Source organism: Crocodylus porosus, unplaced genomic scaffold, assembly GCF_001723895.1.
Source record: "Crocodylus porosus isolate Cpor-Errol unplaced genomic scaffold, CroPor_comp1, whole genome shotgun sequence".
Lineage (NCBI taxonomy): Eukaryota > Metazoa > Chordata > Crocodylia > Crocodylidae > Crocodylus > Crocodylus porosus.
In genome coordinates this window covers 12,425,905-12,448,732 of record NW_017728915.1, presented here as the reverse complement: position 1 = coordinate 12,448,732, position 22,828 = coordinate 12,425,905, and the positions used below count along the sequence as shown (strand labels likewise).

At 41.3% G+C, this 22,828-nt stretch overlaps 1 protein-coding gene and 1 long non-coding RNA gene across 7 annotated transcripts in view; one reads left to right on the top strand and one right to left on the bottom strand.

Annotated features, from left to right (window-relative positions):
- Positions 1-22,828, top strand: part of FTO (FTO, alpha-ketoglutarate dependent dioxygenase) — a 423,074-nt gene that overhangs the window by 77,788 nt on the left and 322,458 nt on the right. For all 6 annotated transcript variants that reach the window (XR_002101228.1, XM_019535707.1, XM_019535708.1 and 3 more), the window contains exon 2: positions 7,457-7,534. Coding sequence is in view for 5 of the 6 variants with exons in the window: in XM_019535707.1 (XP_019391252.1) it covers positions 7,457-7,534 (78 nt within the window). In the remaining variant the exon portion in view is untranslated. The remainder of the gene's footprint in view (positions 1-7,456; positions 7,535-22,828) is intronic.
- Positions 525-22,625, bottom strand: LOC109310513. The gene is made up of 3 exons (XR_002101229.1): positions 22,368-22,625; positions 6,279-6,282; positions 525-535 (listed from the first exon to the last, which is right to left on the bottom strand). It is a non-coding gene; the product is annotated as an uncharacterized LOC109310513 (long non-coding RNA).

The window sequence follows — 22,828 nt, the reverse complement described above, 5'->3', positions numbered from 1 at the left end:
CCCTGTCCCATAATGGGCAGGGGCGTCCAATGGGACTGGTGAAAGACTGATGCAGAGTACCCATTTGGTAGGTTGGCTTTTTCATGGGCATCGATCGTCAGTTGTCCTGTGTGATTTAGCAGGGATCCAATGTTGCCCTTGCTTTCCCTCCGACTTCCCACATATCTAAAAAAGGACTTTTTATTATCCTTGATACTAGTAGCCAGTTGGAGTTCTGTCGCAGCCTTGGCTTTCCTGGTTTGCTCCCTGCAGATCTGGACCAGTGCAGAATATTCCTCCTTGGAGGTGGAGCCCATCCTCCATCCTTTGTAGGTCTTTCTTTTTAGGTGTAGGAGGTCCACTAGCTGCTTGCTGAGCCTAGGGGGCTGCTGCGTCCTTCTGCTGTCTTTCCTCCAAGACGGAATAGCCTTAGCTCGTGCATCCAGGATTGCTCCCTTGAGGAACAACCACTCTTCCTGAACTCCCCTCTCCTTGGGGTTGTAGTCCCTTTAGGGTCTCACCGACAAGCCTCCTGAGGTTGTCAAAGTCAGCTTTCCTGAAGTCAAGGACTTCTGTATTGCTGACTGACTTGCCAGCTTTACGGAAGCTTTGCGACCACTTGGATTTAGCCGAGCGTTCTTCCCATGGGATGTCTGGGTAGTTGAAGTCTCCCATGACAATCATGTACCAGGAGCATGAGGCCTCAGCCGATTCCCTGGCGAATTCCTGGTCAAGCTCTTGATTTTTAGGTAGGAAGTCTGTAATAGACTCCCACCATTGTATCCTCTGTGCTGTGTTCCCCACGGATTTTAACCCAGAGGGTCTTCAGTTGTCCACCCTGGGCATCGATGGTGGCTTGCAGGGACGCGTAGCTTTCTTTGACAGGCAGCTTTTGTCCACTTGATCCCTCCTGTACAGGGTATAGCCATCTATACCTGTGGTTCAGTCATGGGTGGAGTCCCACCAGGTCGCTGTTCTCCCTATGATATCAGAGTTATTTGTGTTTAGCAGGAGGTCAAGTTCCTCCTATTCATTCCTCGAGCTTTTGGCATTTGTGTATAGGCATGCAAGTGTCCCGTTGGGGGCCCTTGCCTTGCCTACAGTTCATTCCAGGGCTGGGGCAAGGGTGGGCTCCCGTAAGTGCCTTGGCCTTTGCAAAGGTTGCTCAGTGGGGCAGTAGTGGCAATAGTTCCCCCCAGTTTAAAGCCCGGTGGAGCAGGTCCTCCAATCTGGCTGAGAAGAGCCTCCTCCCCAATGGAAAGAGGTGGAAGCCATCCCCTCCCAGCAGCTCGCTGCCTCTCTCTCCAAAGAGCGGACCGTGGTCTTGGAAGCCAAAGCCTTCCCGGTGACACCAGCGTCACAGTCTTTTTGGTTCTCCTGTATTTTCCAAATGTTGTATTCTGCCTTGGCTTTGTGACTTGGTATAATCTGTGGTACTTGTATAGCTAAAAGCCAACAGATCTAAACATTTAGGAGGCAGCGTTATGTATGGCTACATTTTGGAAGTGCGTGGCTGACTTTTACATGCATATATGACGTTGCTCCAGGTCCAAAGAGATGACTTGCTATAGTGAAATTTGGCATTTTCCTTTAGCAGCCTCCTGCATATGTGAAAAAAGCAAGGAAGGAGAACGCCTCAAGGCTATTTTAAGAGGCAAATCCTGCTTGCATTGAGATCAGTGAAACTTATTTGTGTGACCAAATGTCTTTTCTTTGCTGAGTGAAACATGCATCATGCTATGCTAGAAAATTCATCTTGTGCTTCTTTACATTTTCAATACTGTTTTATGATTTTTAAAATCCATATGATACTGCGTGTCTAACTAATGATCTACCACATTGATTCATACCAGGATGTTGGTCTGAAACTTCTGGCTTTTCTTTATGGTTTTGTTTGAAACAATTTCCCTTCTTGCAATTTAAAAATGTTATTCTTCTTCCTGTTCCCTGTAGCCACAGAAAATAGCTTACCACAATCCTCTTTCTAACCATTTGTCAGCTATTTGAAGACTGTTATCAAATTTCCCTCGGTTGTCTTTTATCCAGACTGAGTATAACCCAGTTCTTTCAATCTTTTCTCATAAATCATGTTTCCTAGACCTTGAACTATTTTTGTTGCTCTCAAATCGACTCTTTTCAGTTTGTCCACATTTTTTTTGAAGTATAGAGTCCAAAACTAGGCACACTACTCCAGGTGAGGGGCCTTACCAAAGCAGAATAGTGTGGATGGCTTCTCTGGACTTGCAAGCCACGCTTCCATTGCTATAGCTCAGTATGCTATTGCTTGTTGTCGCCACCCCCCCCCCCCCAACAAGAGCATACATTTGGTTTATATTCAATTTGTGGTCCACTATCACCCTCAGGTTCTTTTTCTGTACCGCAGCCTACCTAGTTGTTTCCTAGTACCTCCTTTTTGCATGTGATGGTTCTGTCCAAGGTGCAGGCCTTTGCACTTCATATTGAATATAATTTGCTTAGTTTTAGTTGCACAGTTTATCCAGTATATCTAGGTAATCCTAATTGTGAATCCTAATCCAGCTCTCCAGAGTATCTGCAACTCCATCCAACTTGGTGTCATCTTTAAATTTGCTTAGTGTTTACTACTATTCTTCAAATCCATTAATGAACACAGTAAGTAGTAGTGAATGCAAGGCCTCTAGGGAACTCCGCTTATGTTTCTTGCCAATTAGATACTAAGCCACTGATGACTATTCATTGAACATGATGATCCAACCACTGATGAATCTATTTTACACTTGTTTCATCTAGACTGTATTTCCTTAGCTTACTAATAGAAATGTTGTAGGATACTATGCCCAAAAACCTTGCTATGGTCAAGGTATATCATTCATTGCTCTCAACAACAAAGCCTGTTATTCTGTTGTAGAAGGAAATTAAGTGGGTAAGCTTGCTCTTAATGAATTCACGTTGGCTGTTCCTAATCAACTAATTTTTCTTTTACCTGCTTATACATAGATTCCTTGGTAACCTGCTCCATAATCTTCCCAGTTATCAGCATCACACTGATCATTCCTTAATTCTCCAGCTCCTCCTCCTTCCATTTCTTAAAGAATAGCATTATTCTTTAAGTGCTATCTCTCCCTTCAACTATTTGGCTTAGAAACAGCAAACCATGAGTAGTGTATTGTGGCACATGAATTCAAACGATGCACTTGCTGCCCTTCTGTTATACCTCCAGTTCTGTAATGGAATTATTCTGTGCCAGTTACTGTCCCTGCTGACAAGAAATGCCCATGTATTGATGGAGAAGGTTTTCATGTATTATCATGGCAGTTAATTTTATTATTGGCTACCTCGCCAACATGTCACCAGTAAATGGATCTACATGAAGAAATTGCATGTAGGAAGCTGTATGGAAAAACAAGCTTGTATCATTCCAACTAAAGATGGCTTGCTTCACTGATGAGAGAGGAGGTTCCTTCTCGTCGCTAGGGTCACCTACTACAGGACAACAGCAGTTTGTAATTCATACACACAAAACTGGGTAATTCCAAATTTTAGAACTGGAATGAGGAAGTAAATGATCCTGGCATTTAGTCCAGTACTGAGACCTACACCTCTTCCCCTTAATAATATGGTAGTGTAAAAGTGATGATGTAGACACGATGGTCCAGAAATTATGTTAGAGGCCAGGATTTCTCAGGGTGATAAGTTTTATTGGACCAACTGTATATTTGGGACAGAGTTGGAAAAGTTTGGCATGCAAGACATTCTTCTTCAGGACTATGCTGTGCTTGGCTTGTTCTCATCAGCCCTGAAGAAGTCTTGCATTCTAAACTTGTCTAACTAGATTCCAGCTGTACAGTTGGTCCAGTAAAAGTTATTAGACATAATTGCCTTTTTCCTTAATAATATGTCATAAAATTCCCAGCAGCCCATGAACTTAATGCATAGTTAGAGATCTACCCTTATCTCTGCAGCTGCTAGTTCAGTGCATGTAAATTTCTAGAACTCTGCATGTGAACGCTGATGTGATGATAATGGTGCATATAAGCAGGAAATGATCCACATTTCTGCAAGAAAGCCAGTTTGAATGAACAATTGTATTGGAAACTAGATATTAATGTAGTTTTTATATGGTCCTATTAATTACAAACATTTTTAAAACATAAGAAAAAGTGTCTCTTTAAACCACTTAGCCATATGTGATATAACTTTCAAATAAAGACAATTTTTTGTAAGATATTTATGCCCTTAACTGTAACTGTTGAGGTGACTATAAATACAACACACATGTAACAGTCCTTAGATTACATCTAGCTAGTATAGCTAGGTCTTTGATTTTTCCCTTTTTTATTTTTTGGAGGAATTTGTGAGTAGCTTGATGTATTTGACATGCGTGTGACAGCTTCTTGTATATGAGAAGAGCAGTGTGTTATACCACCCAGCTGTGTGTATTTGTCTGTACATCAAACTGAGGAGCAGCACTTAGCCAGATCTGACAATCAAATGTGAGCTAGTACTACCTACACTCAAGAGTGCATTTTAATGTTATGTGCTTTGCCAGCAGGCTGGCATTTGACAAAGAAATTGTCAGGGATTTTTTTTCTCCTTCTTTCTTTCATTTGCTAGCCTGTGTTTTGAAAGATGCATTTTTTCAATTTAAGATTCTTTTACTTTATATATAAACAAGAAATTAATTATATGTTTGTTTTAAAATTAGCAAAGGCAGCCTAGTGTTTTAATTAATTTTGGTGAAATAAAAATGCTAACGTAACTTGCCTCTTTTCTTTTTTTGGTAATATAAAAGAATTGCTGTTTGGGAATATGCAGTGCACTAACATGCTGTTGTCTGCCAACTTAATCTAAAGTTACATTTTGCTTGGTTTCACCAATGGTTCAGTGTCAATTTATAATGTGTCCCCAAAGAAAACTGTAGACTCTGAGAGATCAGAGTACATTTCTACTTTGTAAATTTCAATGCTGTTCTTGTCAGTCTAGTTAAGATCAGCAAGGGAGGTTTGTGAGTGGTGATGTATTAGTTCATGCTACCTGCTTTTGGATATGATTGACTGACTGACCTCATAACTATAATACTTCAGCATCCCACTTTTCTTCTGAAATGTAAGAATATACTTTTTTCCTTACTTATGAAACCCCAGGATGCTGTATCCTTCAGTAGTAGATGTGGGTTCCTAATACTTCTGTTTGTCTTGTCCATTATAAGTGCAGGGTTTGATCTGTGTATTATTTTAATTCTTTTCAGGTGACAAAGACAAGGAGGAAGAAAGATTTATTTAGGATATCACACTGAACATGGAAACTTGGAGTTTATTTAAAAAAAAAATAAATGAAGTGTATCTGGATATTAGTAAAATTTGGTTGATAATGTGGCTTTTTAGCATGTAAAATATCTTAATAGGGAGGTGGTGAAAATATGAACTGGGCTGTTTCCAATTCAGGCTTGACAAAGTACTTCAGAGATGTAAGGAATAACCTAGTATTAGCAAGCAGGTGTGCTAGATGATAAAATATTTAGTAGGTCTTTTCCTCATGCATACTTTTGATTTTATGAATTCACTACTTTGTGTTTTCTTTTTTTTTTCCTTTGGAGATTATTTCAATGGGGGTTTTAGTCATAACTTTAAAATAGTGCTATGTCAAATGTGGAAAACAAATGTATTTACTCTTCACACACACATATTGTGATTCTGGCAAAAAGTTCTTGTTTGTAAGTTGGAAAACATATAAAAGAAAAGTTTATTTAAAAGTGTATATATATGTGATTAATCTTCTTGGTATACAGCTAACAGCTATTCTAATTTTTTCCCCTAAATTACCTCTAATTACCATTTTTATTAGTTGTTTGTTAATGATTAAAGAGATGGAGAGTACCATAGAAGACAGTCACTTAAGTAAAACAAGGTACAGATAAGATGAGTTGTCCTGGAAAAGCCAAAGGAAGTATTTATCTAGAATGTAAAACAGAATATTGCACACCCATAGTTCTGTTTAGGTGGAGGTGTATTTGAGCAACTTGATTGAATGTGTCCATCTCTGTTACGGTTTGTGAATTATAGCTTTGGAAGCCCTGTGGCTAGTTCTTCTCTCTAATGGACTAAGGCAGTTGTTTTCAGACTGTGTTCCATAGAGCCCTGGGGCTCTACAATAGGTTATTAGGGGTTCTGCAAAAAGATTGGGGGTAATGGCAGTGTGGCCTGGGAGGTGATGCACCACTATTGCCAACCTGGGTTGCCTGGCTCTTGTGTCAGTCAGTGATACAAAGGGATTCTATGACTTGAGGAAGTTTGAAAACCACTGGTTTAAGGCAGGGGTACCCAACTCATCCAGCCCCATGGATGAGTGGTGTGGGGTCAGGTTTGATCTGGAGCACAGGGCCTGTCTGCAGGTTAGATACAAAATATGAAACCATGTCATCTATCTTTCAGGGCTGGAAATAATCCAGATGAATTGGTGCAGCTCTCAGAGCTGTGACAGCCTCTGCTTCTCCTTTCTGGCTCCATAGGCTGGAGGACATGACTCCATGCTTTGGATCCAACCCCTGGATCTAGAGGTCTTGGAATTTGGCAGCAAGACAATGGGCTGCAGCGTGACAGCTCTCAGACTGTCTTGGCCACCCCTTGTCTAAGGCTTTACTGCCATAAATGTTGTGCAGTAGGCATTGACTTCCTATTTTAATAAGGTAGGCATGGAAGAAAATTGCAGATTTAAAACCCAGTTTTTCTGGGTTTTTTTACAATAATGGGAATGTTACTAGAGTACAACCAGAGCATTCTCGGCTTTCCCACAAAGGTATTAGTTCTACCAAAGAAGTTTTTCCAACCAAATACAAACAAAAATAGTAAAAGATGACAGTTAAAAATAACCCCTCCTTTTCACAGCAATCTCCTGCATAAATGACTGTTACCCATCAGCCAGAGTTGTAGCTGTTTGTTTCAAAAGGCTGAACCCTGGTCTGTGTGCAGTCAGGCTGGAAGGTTGGATTGATGATGAGGTACAAAGAGTATTTCCTCTTCCCTTTTGATTTTAGAAGCCAGAGACTCTGTTGAACATATAGGCTGATGTCTACTTCAGCATTGTCTAGAGCACAGCTGGATGACACTGAACTCATGAGATACATAGAAAGCATAGGATAAAAAAATAAAAATGAGATCAAGGTGTAAGCCAGGTAGAGAGAGGTCTTCCTTATCTTGAATATCAGTAGATGTTTACTGGTGTGGTAGGGAGTGTATTCTAAGGGAGAATGAAGGGAAATATAATTTAATATTCTGAAACTGCTGACTAAAGATCTGTTGGCAAAACCCCACTGAGTTAAATTGATTTCCACTTGCTCCTGTTTATTGGAAGAGGCATTTTTCGATTGTATCTAGAGAGAGAGAGAACTAGTATTCTATGCTTTTGTATTCTTAATACAGTTGTTTTACTATGTAAATACTGTTTGTTTCCTTGGCCTAATTTTTGTTATAATATATGGTTTGTTTGTTTTTTAAAACAGAAACAAAAGCTTCTTGAAGAAATTGGAGAAAGCTGGCTTCCATATCTGACTCCTAGAGATGCTGAATTCCATCAACTGGTACCTATCTTATTTTAAATTTTATTTGTAGTAACATTAAGTGATCATATTTGTAGTAAAGATTATTTTGATCAAATAGTAAATGAATCTTTGTTTACTGGAAGCCATTAAAGTTGAGAAGTCCAACATGTCACACTTTCTAAATCTTTTCTGATGATTAACAAGGAGGAGGTTCTATCTGGAGTGGTTGCAGAGTCATGCTTTACTGAAGCCCCTCCATGCTGATTCAAAATCTTTGGTATGGAGTTCTGTTGCAGTAGAGTTTGGCTCTTGATATCGACAGGGGAAGGATTGCAGTCTTGATCTCTAGTTCATGCCTTTAGAGGTGACTTTAAAAATCTCAGTTTATTTAAAAAAACTCAAGTAGAAAACAAATATGTAGTTTTGAGTTTTCCTATAACTTGAAGTTAAGATTTCTGATTGAAATTAAGAAAATGTTGCGGGGAGTCACTCTTTCAAAAGTCATCATGATTTTTATTCTCTAGAAAATGTTCTAAAGCAGTCGTTCTTAACGTCTTTATTTTTAATACACTTTTCCATACCTTTTCTGAAATTAGCAGTGCCCTGGTTGAGATCTGCTGTTCTGCAGACTGAATCTGGATCACAGGAAGAAAGTTTTAAGTGTTGAAATATGTGGCTTAGTTGTTGTACTCACAAACACCATGCAGTCTTTAAAAACCAGCAGAGAATATGGGCTATGAAAGCTAGAAAGCATGAAACCTAAAGAAAGTAAAAACAGGTCTAATGGTCACATAACTAAACCAAAATTAGTATACAGAAAAGTATCTTTAAAGAACTAAAAGAATACTCTGTCTACCCTGGATGCGTCTCAGGTCAAATAGAAAACACATGCCAAGAACTGTAAGTTCAGTCAGAATGATTTGGAACACATGCAGCAAGATGAAAAACAGAACAAGGAATCTCTTACTTAGTCTGAGCAGCTACAGCAAAAGTTCCTACATTACAGCCATGTCAACTTGCTTGTATTGACATATGGCTCAAAGATGTAAAAAGTAGCATAAAAAAATAGATCTGATCCTTTGCTGCAGGAAGGGAAGATCGTTTTTTGTAAGAACCCAAGGGCAAAATTTTAAAACACTCGCATGCCATATAATAAAGAGTAATGATGAGTGTGGGGCCCATTCTCTGGACTTGGTCTTGGAAATGTAGATTTAATTCCTGGTTCTGCCATAGAGTTACTGTGTGACTATTGGACTAGTCATTTAATTTCACTGTGCTGTATTTTCATCTACAATATAAGGATGACAGTATTCCTTTTCTCCTTTCCCGTGTCTGTTTCATGTAATCAGACTGTATGTTCTTTGGGGCAGGGAATGTCTTTTTATATGTTTGTACAGTGCACATTAGGACATGCATCTTGACTGTGACCTCTGCTGTAATACAAACAATAGTAAGAAACTACATGGTGGGAAAACTTGATACTAATGCAGAAAAATGACTCGATATTAGGCAAGTGATTTCATATTCATAGAAAGCTAGGGCTGGAAAGGACTTCAGAATGTCATCTAGTCCAGCCCCCTGCTCGAAACAGGACCATCCCCAACTAGATCATCCCAGCTAAAGCTTTGTCTAGCCAGGTTTTGAAAACCTCCAAGGATGGAACTTCCACCACCTCTCTGGGTAACTTGTTCCAGTGTTTTATTTTCCTTCTTAGAGTGAAGGTTTTCCTTCCAGACAAACATTAAACAGGTGAACCAACTTCCTTTGCAGAACTGAAGAAAAGTTCAGTGGAAGTTCTCCCCTATATTAGGGTCTGAACAGATCACCATTCTTCTCTCTACTGCTCAATCATTTCTCCTCAGCCCACTTGTCTGAGTTGAGTTGCATACATTCCACACCTGTCCCTTTCCTCTCTGATTCTGCTGCCCCAAAAAGCTAATGGGGAGTGAGACTGTCTCTGGATACGCTTTCAGGATACACAGAGTTAAAATATTCCTTTGTTAGCATAGAAGGGCAATGGGAACAAGGTATGCAATCAAATCAGACCTCTCAAATTGAAGTAATTAGTATTATTAAATGGGTCAACTATCTTGCATAAAGTCTGCTGAAGTTAATGGAAAGTCAACTATTGACTTCAGTGTGTCTTGGATCAAGCACTAAATGACCATGGGCAGAACTTATTACCAAGAAGTGAGATAAAAGGTTAATTTTTACAGTCTTTGTAGGATTTATATTGACTCAGTTTGTATATTCAGAAATGTTACCTTCTAAATAGTGTGTGTGGTTTGCACATTTGCAAACGCACATGGGAATAAATATTCTCTCTTACCTTTTAAAGCACTTTTAAAATTAAAATTCATTCTGTGTGGTTGTGAAATGTTACTTGCAGCTGTGACTGTTACGTGTGTCCACTCTTGCCACTGATAGTATTGTTTCCATGGTACCTAAATGTACATTAGATGGGGGGAGAAAAGGGTGAGAGTATAGAGAAAAAAATTAACAAAATAAAGCAAAATGCATGATTATTTGGTGGTGGCTAGTTTTTATGGTGTTTCTTGTTCGGAAGGACCTCCCTCTTCATTTAAGAATCCATCACATCCAATCACAGTGCTTTGAACATGTTGGAAGAGTTTGGTTGGCTATAATTCTGAAGCTACTGTAGATGTCTAGGCATGGAGTGAGAGACGGAACAGAAGTCTGAAATTCACACTTGAGGAAAACTTCTTTTAAACTCCCTTTTCTTTTCAGTGGGTATCTTGCCTGATTTACGCTTTCAGATTTTCATCGCAGACCACACCCCAAAGCACTGTAACATCCCTTTTGAAACTAAACAGTGAGCAGCATTTGAGAAACCTCAGGAAAAAAAACATGGTAACAAATCAGAGTGCTTCACAAATGTCTTAAATGCAATCCAGGTTCTACTGATGTGGGATGTATCAGTTTGCTTATCTCCTTGGATTACAGCTGTACTTTGCCACTTAAGTTATGGGGTTATCTTCTCTTTTGAAAACAATTTATGATTTGGACTCCAAAACAAGGCTGTGTTTTAAATATCCTTTTGTATTGTACATATGAAAAATTAAGCTTGTAATGTTTCATGTTCATTCCTGAAGGTTCCAGTCACACGACTACTTTTATCTGAGTGAATAGTGAACTGACCTTTAATACCTGCTGTCAGAGTTACAGCATACAGTACATGATTTTTTCCAACCAACAAGGTGTCCAATGTGAACTCAGTGTTTACTCTGTCTTCTGATCCCTTAATACTTTCCTTGTGTAGGACATAACATGGTGAGTGGCTGGAGATTTAAAGACAATCAAACTATTTTCAGATGATACATTTGAAATACGTTTCTACTTCCTGATATCTGTTGAGATCTTTTTTTTAGGGTAGAACCCTAATCTGAGCATACAAGCCAAGGTAACACGCCTCTGATTTGGCTTGCTTTGAAATGTGGAACACATTACCTCTAACGTTTAGTGGGAAAGCGTAATATTATTTTATTGCCTTTGTACACTCCTTATAGGTTTCCCCTTAGATATATAGTTAAAGGCATTTAGTTGCTTTTCATTCCCTCCTCTCTGTTTGTTGTATATCTTTGCTTGAAATGTAAGAAATTCATATAACAGCTTCAGTAGAATGTTTTTTTAATAAAAACATTTTAGGATAATGATTAAAAAATAAAAGTTGCCTGTTACACACACATTTGTTTATTGATTATTATAAAGCCTGACCTTTATATTATAATATAATATACTTTTAAATCCTTGGATGACTTGTGCAAAGTTTTGCACAAGTTTTGCATATTGCTATTGTGTTATGCAGAAGTATTAAAGCACTAATTTCTTTTCCAAAAATTAATTAAACACAGAAGTCCAAGTTCTGCACAAAATTATCAAACCATTCAAGAAGACCCCCTTCATGCTGCAGCAAGAAGCTATAGATTCTGTGACAATATTAAACAATTTATTTCCATGAAATGCCCTGCCTTTTTCATATTTCAAACACACAAGACTGTACTTGTGATTACAAATATATACTAATGTAAAATTCCACAGTGATTGTTTGCATTATTATTTTTATTGATGGATAGTTTTTCACTGTGACCGTCAGGCAGCTTGACCCCCTAGCCATTCTCAATGGTGGCTATGTGGCATGGCTGAAAACATCCTTTTCCACAAATACCAGGAAGTCGGGGGAGTTTTAGTGGCCCATCTCCTCAGTTTCTTAGGTCTTGGCTGCTCAGGTTAGCTCACCAGTTCACCTTACTAGTTCCTTCAGATTTTCAGTTACTAACTCTCAGTCCCAAGCTTAATATCTCTGTTTCTTGGCTTCATGAAATTGTGCAGACAGTATGCAGTATAATCCAATACTACTTCCTTTGTGGGAAAATTTGGGGAGCATGAAGCGGGTACAGGCAGTGAGGCAGACAGCAATATATTTGGCTTCTGGTTGCAGCACATTGCCACAGCCAGAGTCAAAAAAATGTTTAATGTTACTATCTCTGATGGAACCAAAGTCTGAGAGTCACAGAGTCCATGGACTCCTGACTGAGATGAATGGGGTTTCACACATTTTTCAAATATTGCTTTAGGCATATTTCTCAAATTGCTTTGTGTTAAAGATGTGATTTCTTTCTAACCATATTTGAGGTTTTGCTTATTTCATGGCTGCAGAATTTATGGGGCCCAATATACAGATACAGGGCCAAGTTTTTAAGTTATGGACATCTTAGGTTAATTACTTAAGAGACGCTTATTTTCAGAGATGCTGAGCATCCTTCATTCCTATTAAAGTTGGATTTTTTTGAAAGATTGTTCTTTAGAATAATGTTCTGAATCCCTTAGTATACAAGGCATTTATTTAAAATTTGGCATAGAAAAGTCATAGTTTATTGATCAGTTGCATTTTATGTAATGCACTTCATATTTTTCCTAACCTTGAACCTTTCCACTTCAGTTTTTTAATAAAAACATGGAATGTACAAAGTCTTATTTCTGTTATTTTAAGCAAGTTTATAGCTTATGTCTTTATGATTAGGTACTGATAGTTCAGGCTGGAAAAGTTGGCTTGTTACTTGGGGAATTGGAACTTACGATCAAGCCAAAAAAATAGAAGTATGCTAGATTCACTTGCTTGATTTTTTTTTTTTTCCCCTTGGTGGAAAGGAGCAACTAAGGCCTTGCAGGGTAATCTGATTGTCACATACTGAAGTCACTTGTTACAATAAGAAACATCAAAGTCCAAATGTAGGCTGTAGACCATGGTTAAGTCCATAATTTGGAGGAGAAAATAAAAGCAAAGGGAACAACCCACGGTGTAAGCATAGAGAAAGGGGTCAGCAACTTTTCAGTAGTGGTGAGCTGAATCAATAAAGTTCTATCAGAAGGCAGACCAGTGTTTCCAGTCCAGTTGCTGCTAAATACCACTGGAGATTCCCCTTGCTGCCACAATCTCAGCTCCCCAGGCCAGATTAAATTGTTTCGCAAGCCAGAGCTGGCCAGTAGACTAAACTTTGCTGACACCTGACATGGAACAAACATGAACAAGCACCAGCCATTATAGTTTTCCATTGGTCAGTTTATATATGAAAAATTCAGGCTATTTATGATAGAAGTGCACTGATATATCAGTCCATATCGGATTGGCACTGATAAAAGGAAAATTAACATTATTGGCAATCAGCCTTTTTTGGCCAGGGGCTTATAATGTCACCGATAAATGTTGCGTGCATGCATGCAGCTGCAGCATATACTAGGGCAGGAATGCAGCCAGGCACCTTGGAGAGCAGAATCTGACCAGTAAATCTACATCATGGTGTATGCTCTGACTTCTTGGCACCACTGGGCAGAAGCCACCCTGACCTCCAGGCTCCGTATGACAGCCTGAGAGATGAAGTCTTTCCCCACAGATACTGGGTGAGCTGTGCTTGGACCCAGCCTCTGCTGCTGGGTAGTGGCCAGCAGCCAGGACTGTATCTCTTAGGCACTGTAGGGGATGCTGGGCAGAAGCAGCCTAGCCCACCTGCCCAGCATCATGCAGCACCAGCAGAAGCTGGGGCCCAAGTGTGGCTTACCCAGGGCCTGCCATGTGAGTCTTTAACATTATTAGTTTTTTTCCCTTGAGTTTGCTTTTGTTATTTCAGCTCTGACACTTAGTTTGTAGTGGGATTCACAAGCTTTTTCATAGTGTGAACCAGTTCCTTCGAAGCTTTTCTTTTTTTCCAAGTCCTATTCTATTTCAATCATACGCCATCCTGGTAACAGGTATAGCAGTGGAAAAATCCGTTTTTTCTCTCAGATGTTGGGAAAAACATGGTGACGTGTTCTTTTTATTGTTACTGTATAGCTGAACAACTTAAATTTAAAAAATTGTATTAGTGAAGTAGGGTGAGCTCAGTATTATGATAGAGATATTGTGAAAGTTAAAGTTTGTAAGGATAGTCCAAGGATACCGCTTTTTATTTTTTATTTTTCCTTTTTTGCTTAAATGAAAAAAAAAACCCCCTTTCTTTAAGGGGCAGTGTTTTGTTTTTAGTCTTTTAACCCCTATATGTTGCCTAAGATACAGTTAAAGTTTGATTAGTTTCATAATAAAGAATGATGTTGATCTATGACTCCTCAATCAAGCAAGGGGAAAAATCAAAATGGAGTTAGTCCATTTTACCAGTGGTCTGCATAATTTTTAACTTGTTGAACTGACAGTCTTAAATATTTAATTTCTTTGTTTTATTTTCTTGTGGTAAACTTTGGAATTAATCGGCAGCTGCTTCATAATAGTTTACTATCATTGTCCTGATACATAATGATTAATGAAAATATGATTATGATTTTGTATCTGCTTGGATTCAGTATTAGCTTCCAATACTGGTGCAGTGCCAAGAGTACAAGTAGCTATTATGGACTAGGAAAAATCACCATCTGGCATTTTAGGACAGTGTTTTATAGGCAATCATCAGTCCTCGGGATCATGGTGTATGTGTAAGAGGTCCATGACCATCACACTGAAACTCTTGATGTGTACACCTAGGCAAGAGTATGGAGGAGTGGAGGCTGCCCAAGACCTAACATCCCCCTTTAGAGCACTGAGACAGAATCTAAAGGGCAGACCAAGTCCAGATGTTTAGTGCCTTGATGGTTGTAGCTTCTACCAGAGAGCAACAGATAAGAATTGCTGCTGCCTGCCTAACACCTCAGCAAGGGTGCATTTGTCAGAGTGATGTCCCTTAGCCTTTCTTCAACCAAGGAGTACCCACAAGACAGTGTAGTTTTTCATTAATTTATGTAATCCAGAAATGTGTTAAAAATAACAGACTAGTCAGTCTTCCCATTTTTGTAGTGAATGTCAGATTCTGAGAGAGGGATTCAAACTATTTGAAATGTAGGAAAAGAGCTGGATTCAAGAAGAGGCAGAAAAAATGGAGTGCTGAAGGCAGGTGGATGAAAACTATAGGTCAGAAGATTTCAGAAGTCAGAAATTATAAGGTGTAGCAAGATCTGTGTTCACAGGGCAGCCATGATGACCCCTAGTGGCCGTGAGGCCCCTGCCTGGCTTCGGCTTGACTGCAGCCCTTCTGTTGGATCTCACCTGCTATGCCTTGATTTTAATAAAGATTATAAAAGGAAGGCTGCCTGTGGGCTCTACTTGAGTCTGAGTCAATCCTCACTGGGCTTTCCATGAGTCCTCTCAATAATAGCCCTGCACCCCCAGACCAGCAGGCCTTCTCAGCCTGCCTGTGCCCCTGCTGGGCACTGATTGCCTTATGGGCTCCTTGCATGGCTCTTTAACCTTCCTTGTACTATGCCCCAAGCCTCGTGGAAGTGACCATCTGATGTTTGGCCCTTTTGAGCATGGTGTCTGGCACCCTCTGTCTGCTGGGCCCCTGGGGCCTTGCACTCATGCCCACTCTGGGCTCAACAGCTGCTTAGGCCTTGAACCTGCTCCTAGCAGGTCTCAAGGCTATTGCATGCTCCAGGGCACTAATGGGACCTCTGCAACTACCCCTTATAGTCCCAACCCGAACCACTGGTACACAACTGTAACTCAAACCATAAGCCCCTGGGCTACAACATAAACACCACAAGGGGAAGAAGCCCTCTACCCCTTATATTGGCATACCTCCCAGCTTGGGCTTCTGTATGCTCCCCAAGCCTTCCTATTCTTGTAGGTAGCAAAGCAGGCAGTCAAGCATCCCTGGGTGGCACTCTCCTGGACAGGAGCTCCTTCCCCTACAGCTGCCAGGGAGATAACCCCTGGACTGGCTCAGAGCCAGCCTGAGCTCTCCTCTGGTCATGTGCCTCATCAGCTCCCTGCACTACCTGGAAGCAGCCTCACAGGCTGCTAGCTCCCTTAAAGGAGCAGGTACATCCAGTGCACTGCTACATAAGGTCAGACAGACCATTGTGATCTTTCAAACTTATTTTACTTGTTCAAGTTCGCTGATGACACCAAGCTGTGGGGTAAAGTGAGTACACCGGCAGGCAGGGACTGCATCCAAGCAGACCTGGATAGGTTAGAGTAGTGGGTGGATCTGAACAGGATGCAGTTCAACAAGGACAAGTACAGAGTGCTGCACCTGGGGAGAGGGAACCAGCATTATGGTTATAGGTTAGGGGCTGACCCTCTTGGCAGCACAGAGGCAGAGAGGGATCCTGGAGTCAGGATTGACTCCATGATGAATATGAGTCGCCAATGTGACAAAGCAATAGGCAGAGCCAACTGCACCCTGTCATGCATTGACAGGGGTATCACTAACAGATCCAGAGAGGTCTTGCTTCCCCTTTACGTGGCACTGGTCAGGCTGCAGCTGGAGTACTGTGTCCAGTTCTGGGTGCCACACTTCAAGAAGGACGTGGAGAGGGTCCAGAGGAGGCCACTCATATGGTTGAGGGCCTCTGTGGCCAGCCCTATGAGGAGAGGCTGAGGGACCTGAGTCTCTTCAGTTTCTGCAAGAGGAGACTGAGGGGGGATCTTGTGGCTGCCTACAACTTCATCAGGGGCCAGCAGCAGGGACTTGGGGAAAGTCTGTTCACCAGGGTCCCCCCTTGGACTTGCTAGGAACAATGGCCACAAGCTGAGGGAGGATAGGTTTAGGTTGGCTATTAGGAAGAACTACTTCACTGTAAGGGTGGCCAGAGCCTGGAATAGGCTTCCCAGAGAGGTGGTGCTCTCACCTTCCCTGGAAATCTTCAAGAGGATATTGACCCCTCCCACCCCCAGTGTCATTCCTGCCCATGGTAGGGGGTTGGACTTGATGATCTGTCTAGGTCCCTTCCGACTCATTGATTCTATGATTCTATGACTTTTTGCATTACACAGGTCATTGAACTTCACTAAGTTAGTTCTTGTTTGAACTAAAGCATGTCTTTTAGAAAAACATCAGGCTTTGACTCTTCACGGCAGGCCCTCAGATATTTGAAGATTGGTGTCATATCCGCTTTTAATTACCTTTTCACAAGGTGAATATGCCTATAGATTTCAGCCTCTTCTCAGAGAACCTTCCAGGCCTTTTATTTTTTGTCCACCTCTGAGTCTGCTCTTATTTCACTTTCTTTTTACAATATGGAGTCCAAAACTACACACACAAAGTGAGGCCTAATTAGTGTCAAGTAAAGAGTCACTATCACCTCTTGTGTTAGTCTGCTGGGTTATCTGGTCCTTGCTGTTGTCTTCACCATTTCCACTTCTTGAAAGTGGTTACTGACTTCAGTCTGTTCTTCCTGAACTCTAGGAATCCTCCTTCTTCTAGTAGTCACATTGTGCCATTTCTCTTTTCTTTGGCCACTCCTGTACCAGCTTCTCATGACTCCTATCCAAGTAGTCTTCATTTTTCCTGATTGTACAGTTTTGATACCTATACTTCTATTGCTTTAATCTTCCTCCAAAATCGACACCAGCTTACACTTCCTTCAGATGAAATAGGCCTTAACAATGCAGGAACACAAACATGTTGTATCCCCTGCAAGTAACAACTGCTGATTTTTGTCTCCATTTATGCCTCCTAATCCCCCACTGGTGGACATGCAGAGGACCTAGACTATAAAAACAAAATAAAGAAAGCCAAAATACCATTCTCATCCTTTATCCCTGTGTGCACGTACAACCACCTGCACATACTGACTCCTTTCTCTGGTTTCCACCTCAGAAAGGCTCCCTCTGTTTGTTGCTCCTTCCGTTAGCAAGGGCCTATCTTTGTTGTTCCAATAGCTAAACATCCTCCCTGTCTAAAAAATAAGCTAACAGATAAATTGAAACTTGCAGTCTGAAGTTGCCTGGCCATTTCCAGACATTAGATCTTGTTTAAACAATTCTGTGCTAGGCTAAGTACATATTCAGCTGATTATTCACCCTCCCATCTTTTTCAGAGTCTCTTCCAAAGAGTACAGGTCCCCTTCCTGTAAGAATGGCTTGCATGCTTTGATTCTTCACAATCTTGGTTTCTATTTCAATTGAATTCCATTTAATTTAATTCCTAGTTTAAAACTAATGGAAGTTTTTTGAGTTTTTCTTTCATGCAGCATGTAATTAAAGTGAGGAACTCATTGCCACCAGATGCTGTGGAAACTGACAGTTTAACCAGATTCAAAAAGGTATTGGAGGAAAAGGGCATCAGTAGCTATTGAGGATGGGAGTCGGGGATACAGCCTCTGAATTGGAATTTCCTAGACCTTAAATGCTGGAGGCTGCAGTGGAACCGTGGAAAAAACCCTGGTCATACCCTGGTTCACTCTCAGCATCCACCCCTACCACTGTGTGACACAGGATCCTGGTCAAGATGGACCTATGGCAACTCTTATGTTCTTATTTGACTGTATTTAAATATCTATGATTTAATTTATTTCAGTCCCTGAAGCCATCTAGATAATTTTGCATAAGTTATCTGTGTCCAAACTGCATCAGTAATGACTTTCTTTATTTTTTCAGCTCATGGATTAAAATTTGGGCTGTCAGTTAATCATTGTTAATGTGCATATTTAATGCATTAATTGGTTCTTGCATTACAGTTTTTAACACATTAATCATGCACATGGTTTTGGAGCCGTCATTTGGGCTCCACTCTGCTGCTGCCTCTGGGTTGCCCAGTGGGGGAGCAGTGGAAGTGCAGAGGAGCCACAGGGCAGCCTGGGCATGGACTCCAGGCTGCTACAGTAGGAAGGCTTGGGGTGGGGTGGGGGAGGGCTCACACAGATGCACACGAGCAGCCACGGCATGCACATGGCCACAAACACAGCCTGGCAGCATTAGAGCAGCACCCAGAAAGTAAGTCTGTGAAGGAAGGAGAGGGGGGAAGAGGAAAGGGGGCAGCTGATCGAGGCCCCCACGGTGAGGGAAGGAGTGGGACAGGAGCCAGGGTGACTGGGGCCCTGGGGACAGGGTAGGTTGTAGAACAAAGCCACGGGTGGATCATCCAAGGGCATCGGGGGAGCGCTCTCTGCTGCTGCGTGCACCCCTAGGGGTGGCATAGAGGGCATGTGCCCTCCAGATTTGTGTGCAGGTTGGAGGCAGACTGCTCACTGTGAGATGGGTTCTGCACCCTGCTGCCTTTGCCCCAGGAGCCACACAATGCCATGTTGTGCCTCACATCACTGGACAAGCAGGGGATGTGCGGCCAGCACGTGGCTCTTTGGGCAAAGGCAGCAGAGTACAGAGCCCCAGCCTGCAGCGGGCAGCCCATGTCTGCCCTGTATACAAATCTGGAGATGCATATGCCTTCCCTGGGGGTGTGCACAACGATGAGGAGCTGTGACCCCTATTCCCCTGGATGAGCCACCTGCAGCTCTCTCCTATGATATGCTCCAGCCCCACAGCCCTATTTGTTCCATCCCCTGCCTCTGCTTCTCTCCCTCCCTCACTGTAGGGGCCTCGATCTGCCCCTCTCTGCCCACTCCTTCCTCTCCACAGATTTACCTGCTGGGCGCTGCTCTACATGTCTCCGGGCTCCATTCCTGTAGGGTTACTATATTTTTCATTTCAAAAAAGAGGACACCTCTTGGGGTTGGTAATATGATTGTGGGGAGAACAGTGATGTCAACATGCCCTGCCCCTGCCTCTCATTCCCAAGCCACAGCCCTGCTGCTGCCCCTTGTTCCTGATCCACAGTACCCTGCATCCTGCCAGGGTGTGCGAGGGTCACTCCTCCTTGGGCTTCAACCCCCCCACACACAGAGCCCCCAACGCACTAACCCCACCCCCAACCATACAAAGTACCTGCATTATTTTGAGTGTTTTGCTGTGACATTAAAATCACAATTAATTGTGGCTACTTTTTTTTTTAATCGTGCAATTAATCATGATCAATTTTTAAAAATAATTTGAATGCCCTAAATTTTTTTTAAAGGGTTTAGGGTCAAGAACCTGTCTTTGTAGAACCCCATTTGAGGATCATATGCTTGATGGTGATTCTTTATTTGTAATTATATTTTGAGACCTATCCATTAACCATTTAATGAGAACATTAAAATCTTGACCCAGTATTGAAGGTGTGGATGTACCATGGATTTATAAAGGGACATAATGGTACTTTCTGTTTTGTTTACAATCCCTTTCTTAATAATTCCTAACATTTTGTTCATCTTTTTGTTGACTGCTGAGCACTGAACTGATGTTTTCAGTGAACTGTCCACAATGACTCTCAGATCTTTCCTGTGTGGTAACAGTTAGTGTGGACCCCATCATAATGTAGGAGTGGGTTATGTTATTTTTGCCCATGTGAATTTCATTTGCCATTTAATTGTCCATTTGCTTAGTAGTGCAAGATCCTTTTGTAATGTTTCTTAGTCCTCCTTGGACTTTACTGTCTTGAATAATTTTGTGTTCCATTAATCTGTGTATTAAGTTCTTCCCTGTAATCTCATGACTACCTAACTTCATTAAGACCCTTTGATGGGGGACCTTGTCAAAGGCTTTTTGGAAGTCCAGATATGTTATTTTAACTGGATTCCCTTGATCTGTCTGCTTACTGACATCCTCAAAGAACTCTAGTAGTTTGAAGCATGATTTTCAGTATGTGTGCTGTATTGAATTTGTGTCCTGTAAATTTCTTATTTAGAATGGCATATGGTAGTAGGTTATCGAACCCTAAATATATTGAATCAACAGTTATTTTTATCATCCAAATTTGTATGCATATCTTCCACAAAGATATCAAGTTAGAAAAGATCTATTTTCTATAAACCGTATCAATAAGCATTACTTCTCTTTTATATTCTTCATTTCCTTATTGTTCTAGCTTTTCTATTAGGTTTTCCATTCTTTTGCCTAGTATTAGTCAGGTTGATAGCCCATACAGTATATGCTTTCTTCTCTTTAAATACAATACAATATGAACATTCTCCCAGTTATTTGTAACTTTCCAGTCAGTTTCAAGGCTTATTGAAAATCAGCTTTAATGGTCCAGAGAATTTCTTTCCTGGCTCTTTCAAAACCCTGAGGTACGAGTGACCTGCTGACTTAGAAATGTCAAACGTCAGTAGTTGCAGATTAACACTGTCCAGAGTTACATATGGAATGAAAAACATTAACATCACCATCACTGTGCTATATACTCATCTGGCTTTTCTGTAGCTACCTAACAGAATGATTGATTGTTTACTTTTGTGTTTTCTACATTGTTGTTATTAATGGATCTCTCTTTCTGTTCAGTAGTGGATCAGTACCATTGTAAGTATTCCTGCTGGCCATAGACATCTCAGTGCCATTTTTTCTTCTCTTATCCATTTCCTTATCACTTCTTAGCTCATCATTTTTAGATCCATTACTGTCCTTTCTCTCTTTTCCATTTGTTTTATGTGATTTCATTTCACCTCTAAGATAATCGTTCTTTCAGCAATTCTTAATTGTGGGAATATGGGTTTTTGAGCATCTTGTAATATGGTCTTGTACAATTTCAAATTATTCTTCACATTTTTCTAATTGGAATGTTTTTTTATGCAGATATGGCTCATACTTGTTTTGAGCTTGGCCAATTCATTATTTAAAACATATTGGATGCATGTATGTTTTACCAATTTGGATGTTATTGAACACGGGGTTGGTGCCTAATAACTTTTTGCAGTAGCTGCTGTTAACTGATCTTCTTTATCCACTCTACTTCAGCATGTATACCTGTTCACCACAGTGGTATTTAAGTTCTAGTTTGTGTTATAAGAGATTTAGGATAACATTTACAAAAAAACAAACTTGCGAATGTGAGGGATACATTAAATATAAACACAGCACAAACTTTCGCATAGATTAGATGTCCTTTAAATCATGTCAGTTGGTTTAAAACAATGGTGCTCAACCTTTTTGTTCACAGGGCTGGACGGGTAGTGCCCAGTCCCTCTGTAGCCTGGATCTGGTTGGTGAACACAATCTGGAACCTGTGCTGGTTGGTGAACACAATCTGGAACCTGTGACTTGCACTGTAGGACCCTATCTAGCCATGTGGAGGGACGAGAGAATAGTCTGGCACAAATCCAGACCCACTGCAGGGAGGGGGCATGGCCCAGACCCAGCCTCTCTTGGTGGGGGGGGGCATGATCCAGCCCCATGGGGGAGAAGGTGTGGCCTGGCCCTGCAGGAGGAAGGGAGTGTGTCAGGCCACAACCTGGCAGGAGAGAGGGATGGGGGCACGGCTGGGTTGGAGCATGACCCAGCCCTGAACCAGCTGTGCAGAAAGAGGGGCATGGCCGAGCCCCATGGGGAGAAGGAGGCACAGCTCAGCACCAACCTGGTTATGCAGAGGGAAGGAGATGTGGCTATGCTGGGGGAGGGTTGTGACCCAGTTCTGGCCTGCTACTCAGGGCTTGGGATTTTGGCGGCAGGGATAGTGGCTATATTAACTGCCATGATATTAACCACCACTGCTTCCCTGCCGCTGAATTTTCTGACCTGTGGGGAGCCCTGCAGATTGGATCCCAAGGCTCTGCAGGCTACATTTGGTCCATGGGCTGGAGGTTAAGCACCCTCGGTTTAAAACCATACTAGAACTTATTGGCAATGCTGTAAAGTGGCTGGAGACTAAGAAGAAAGTAATTCAGTTTAACTATATGATGCACTATGTAACACTTAGCAATTTAATTACTGTATGATTGTGATTTGGATTTAGAGATTCAGTGAGATTGCCCAAATGATAAAAATGTGAGGGGAGGAAGAGACCATCGTGTTTGTATGTATTTGCCTCTTTTGAAATAAGTGGCGTGTATACACATGCGCCAGGGTGGAGGGAGGGCGCTTTAATTAAGAGTGGTTCATACCACAGTGTCACATGTATTCAGTGTCCTGTGCTTCAAAATGGCGGTGGGGGTACCTTAACTAAAGCTCTTTTGACAAGCTTTATTTAAAGTGCCCCT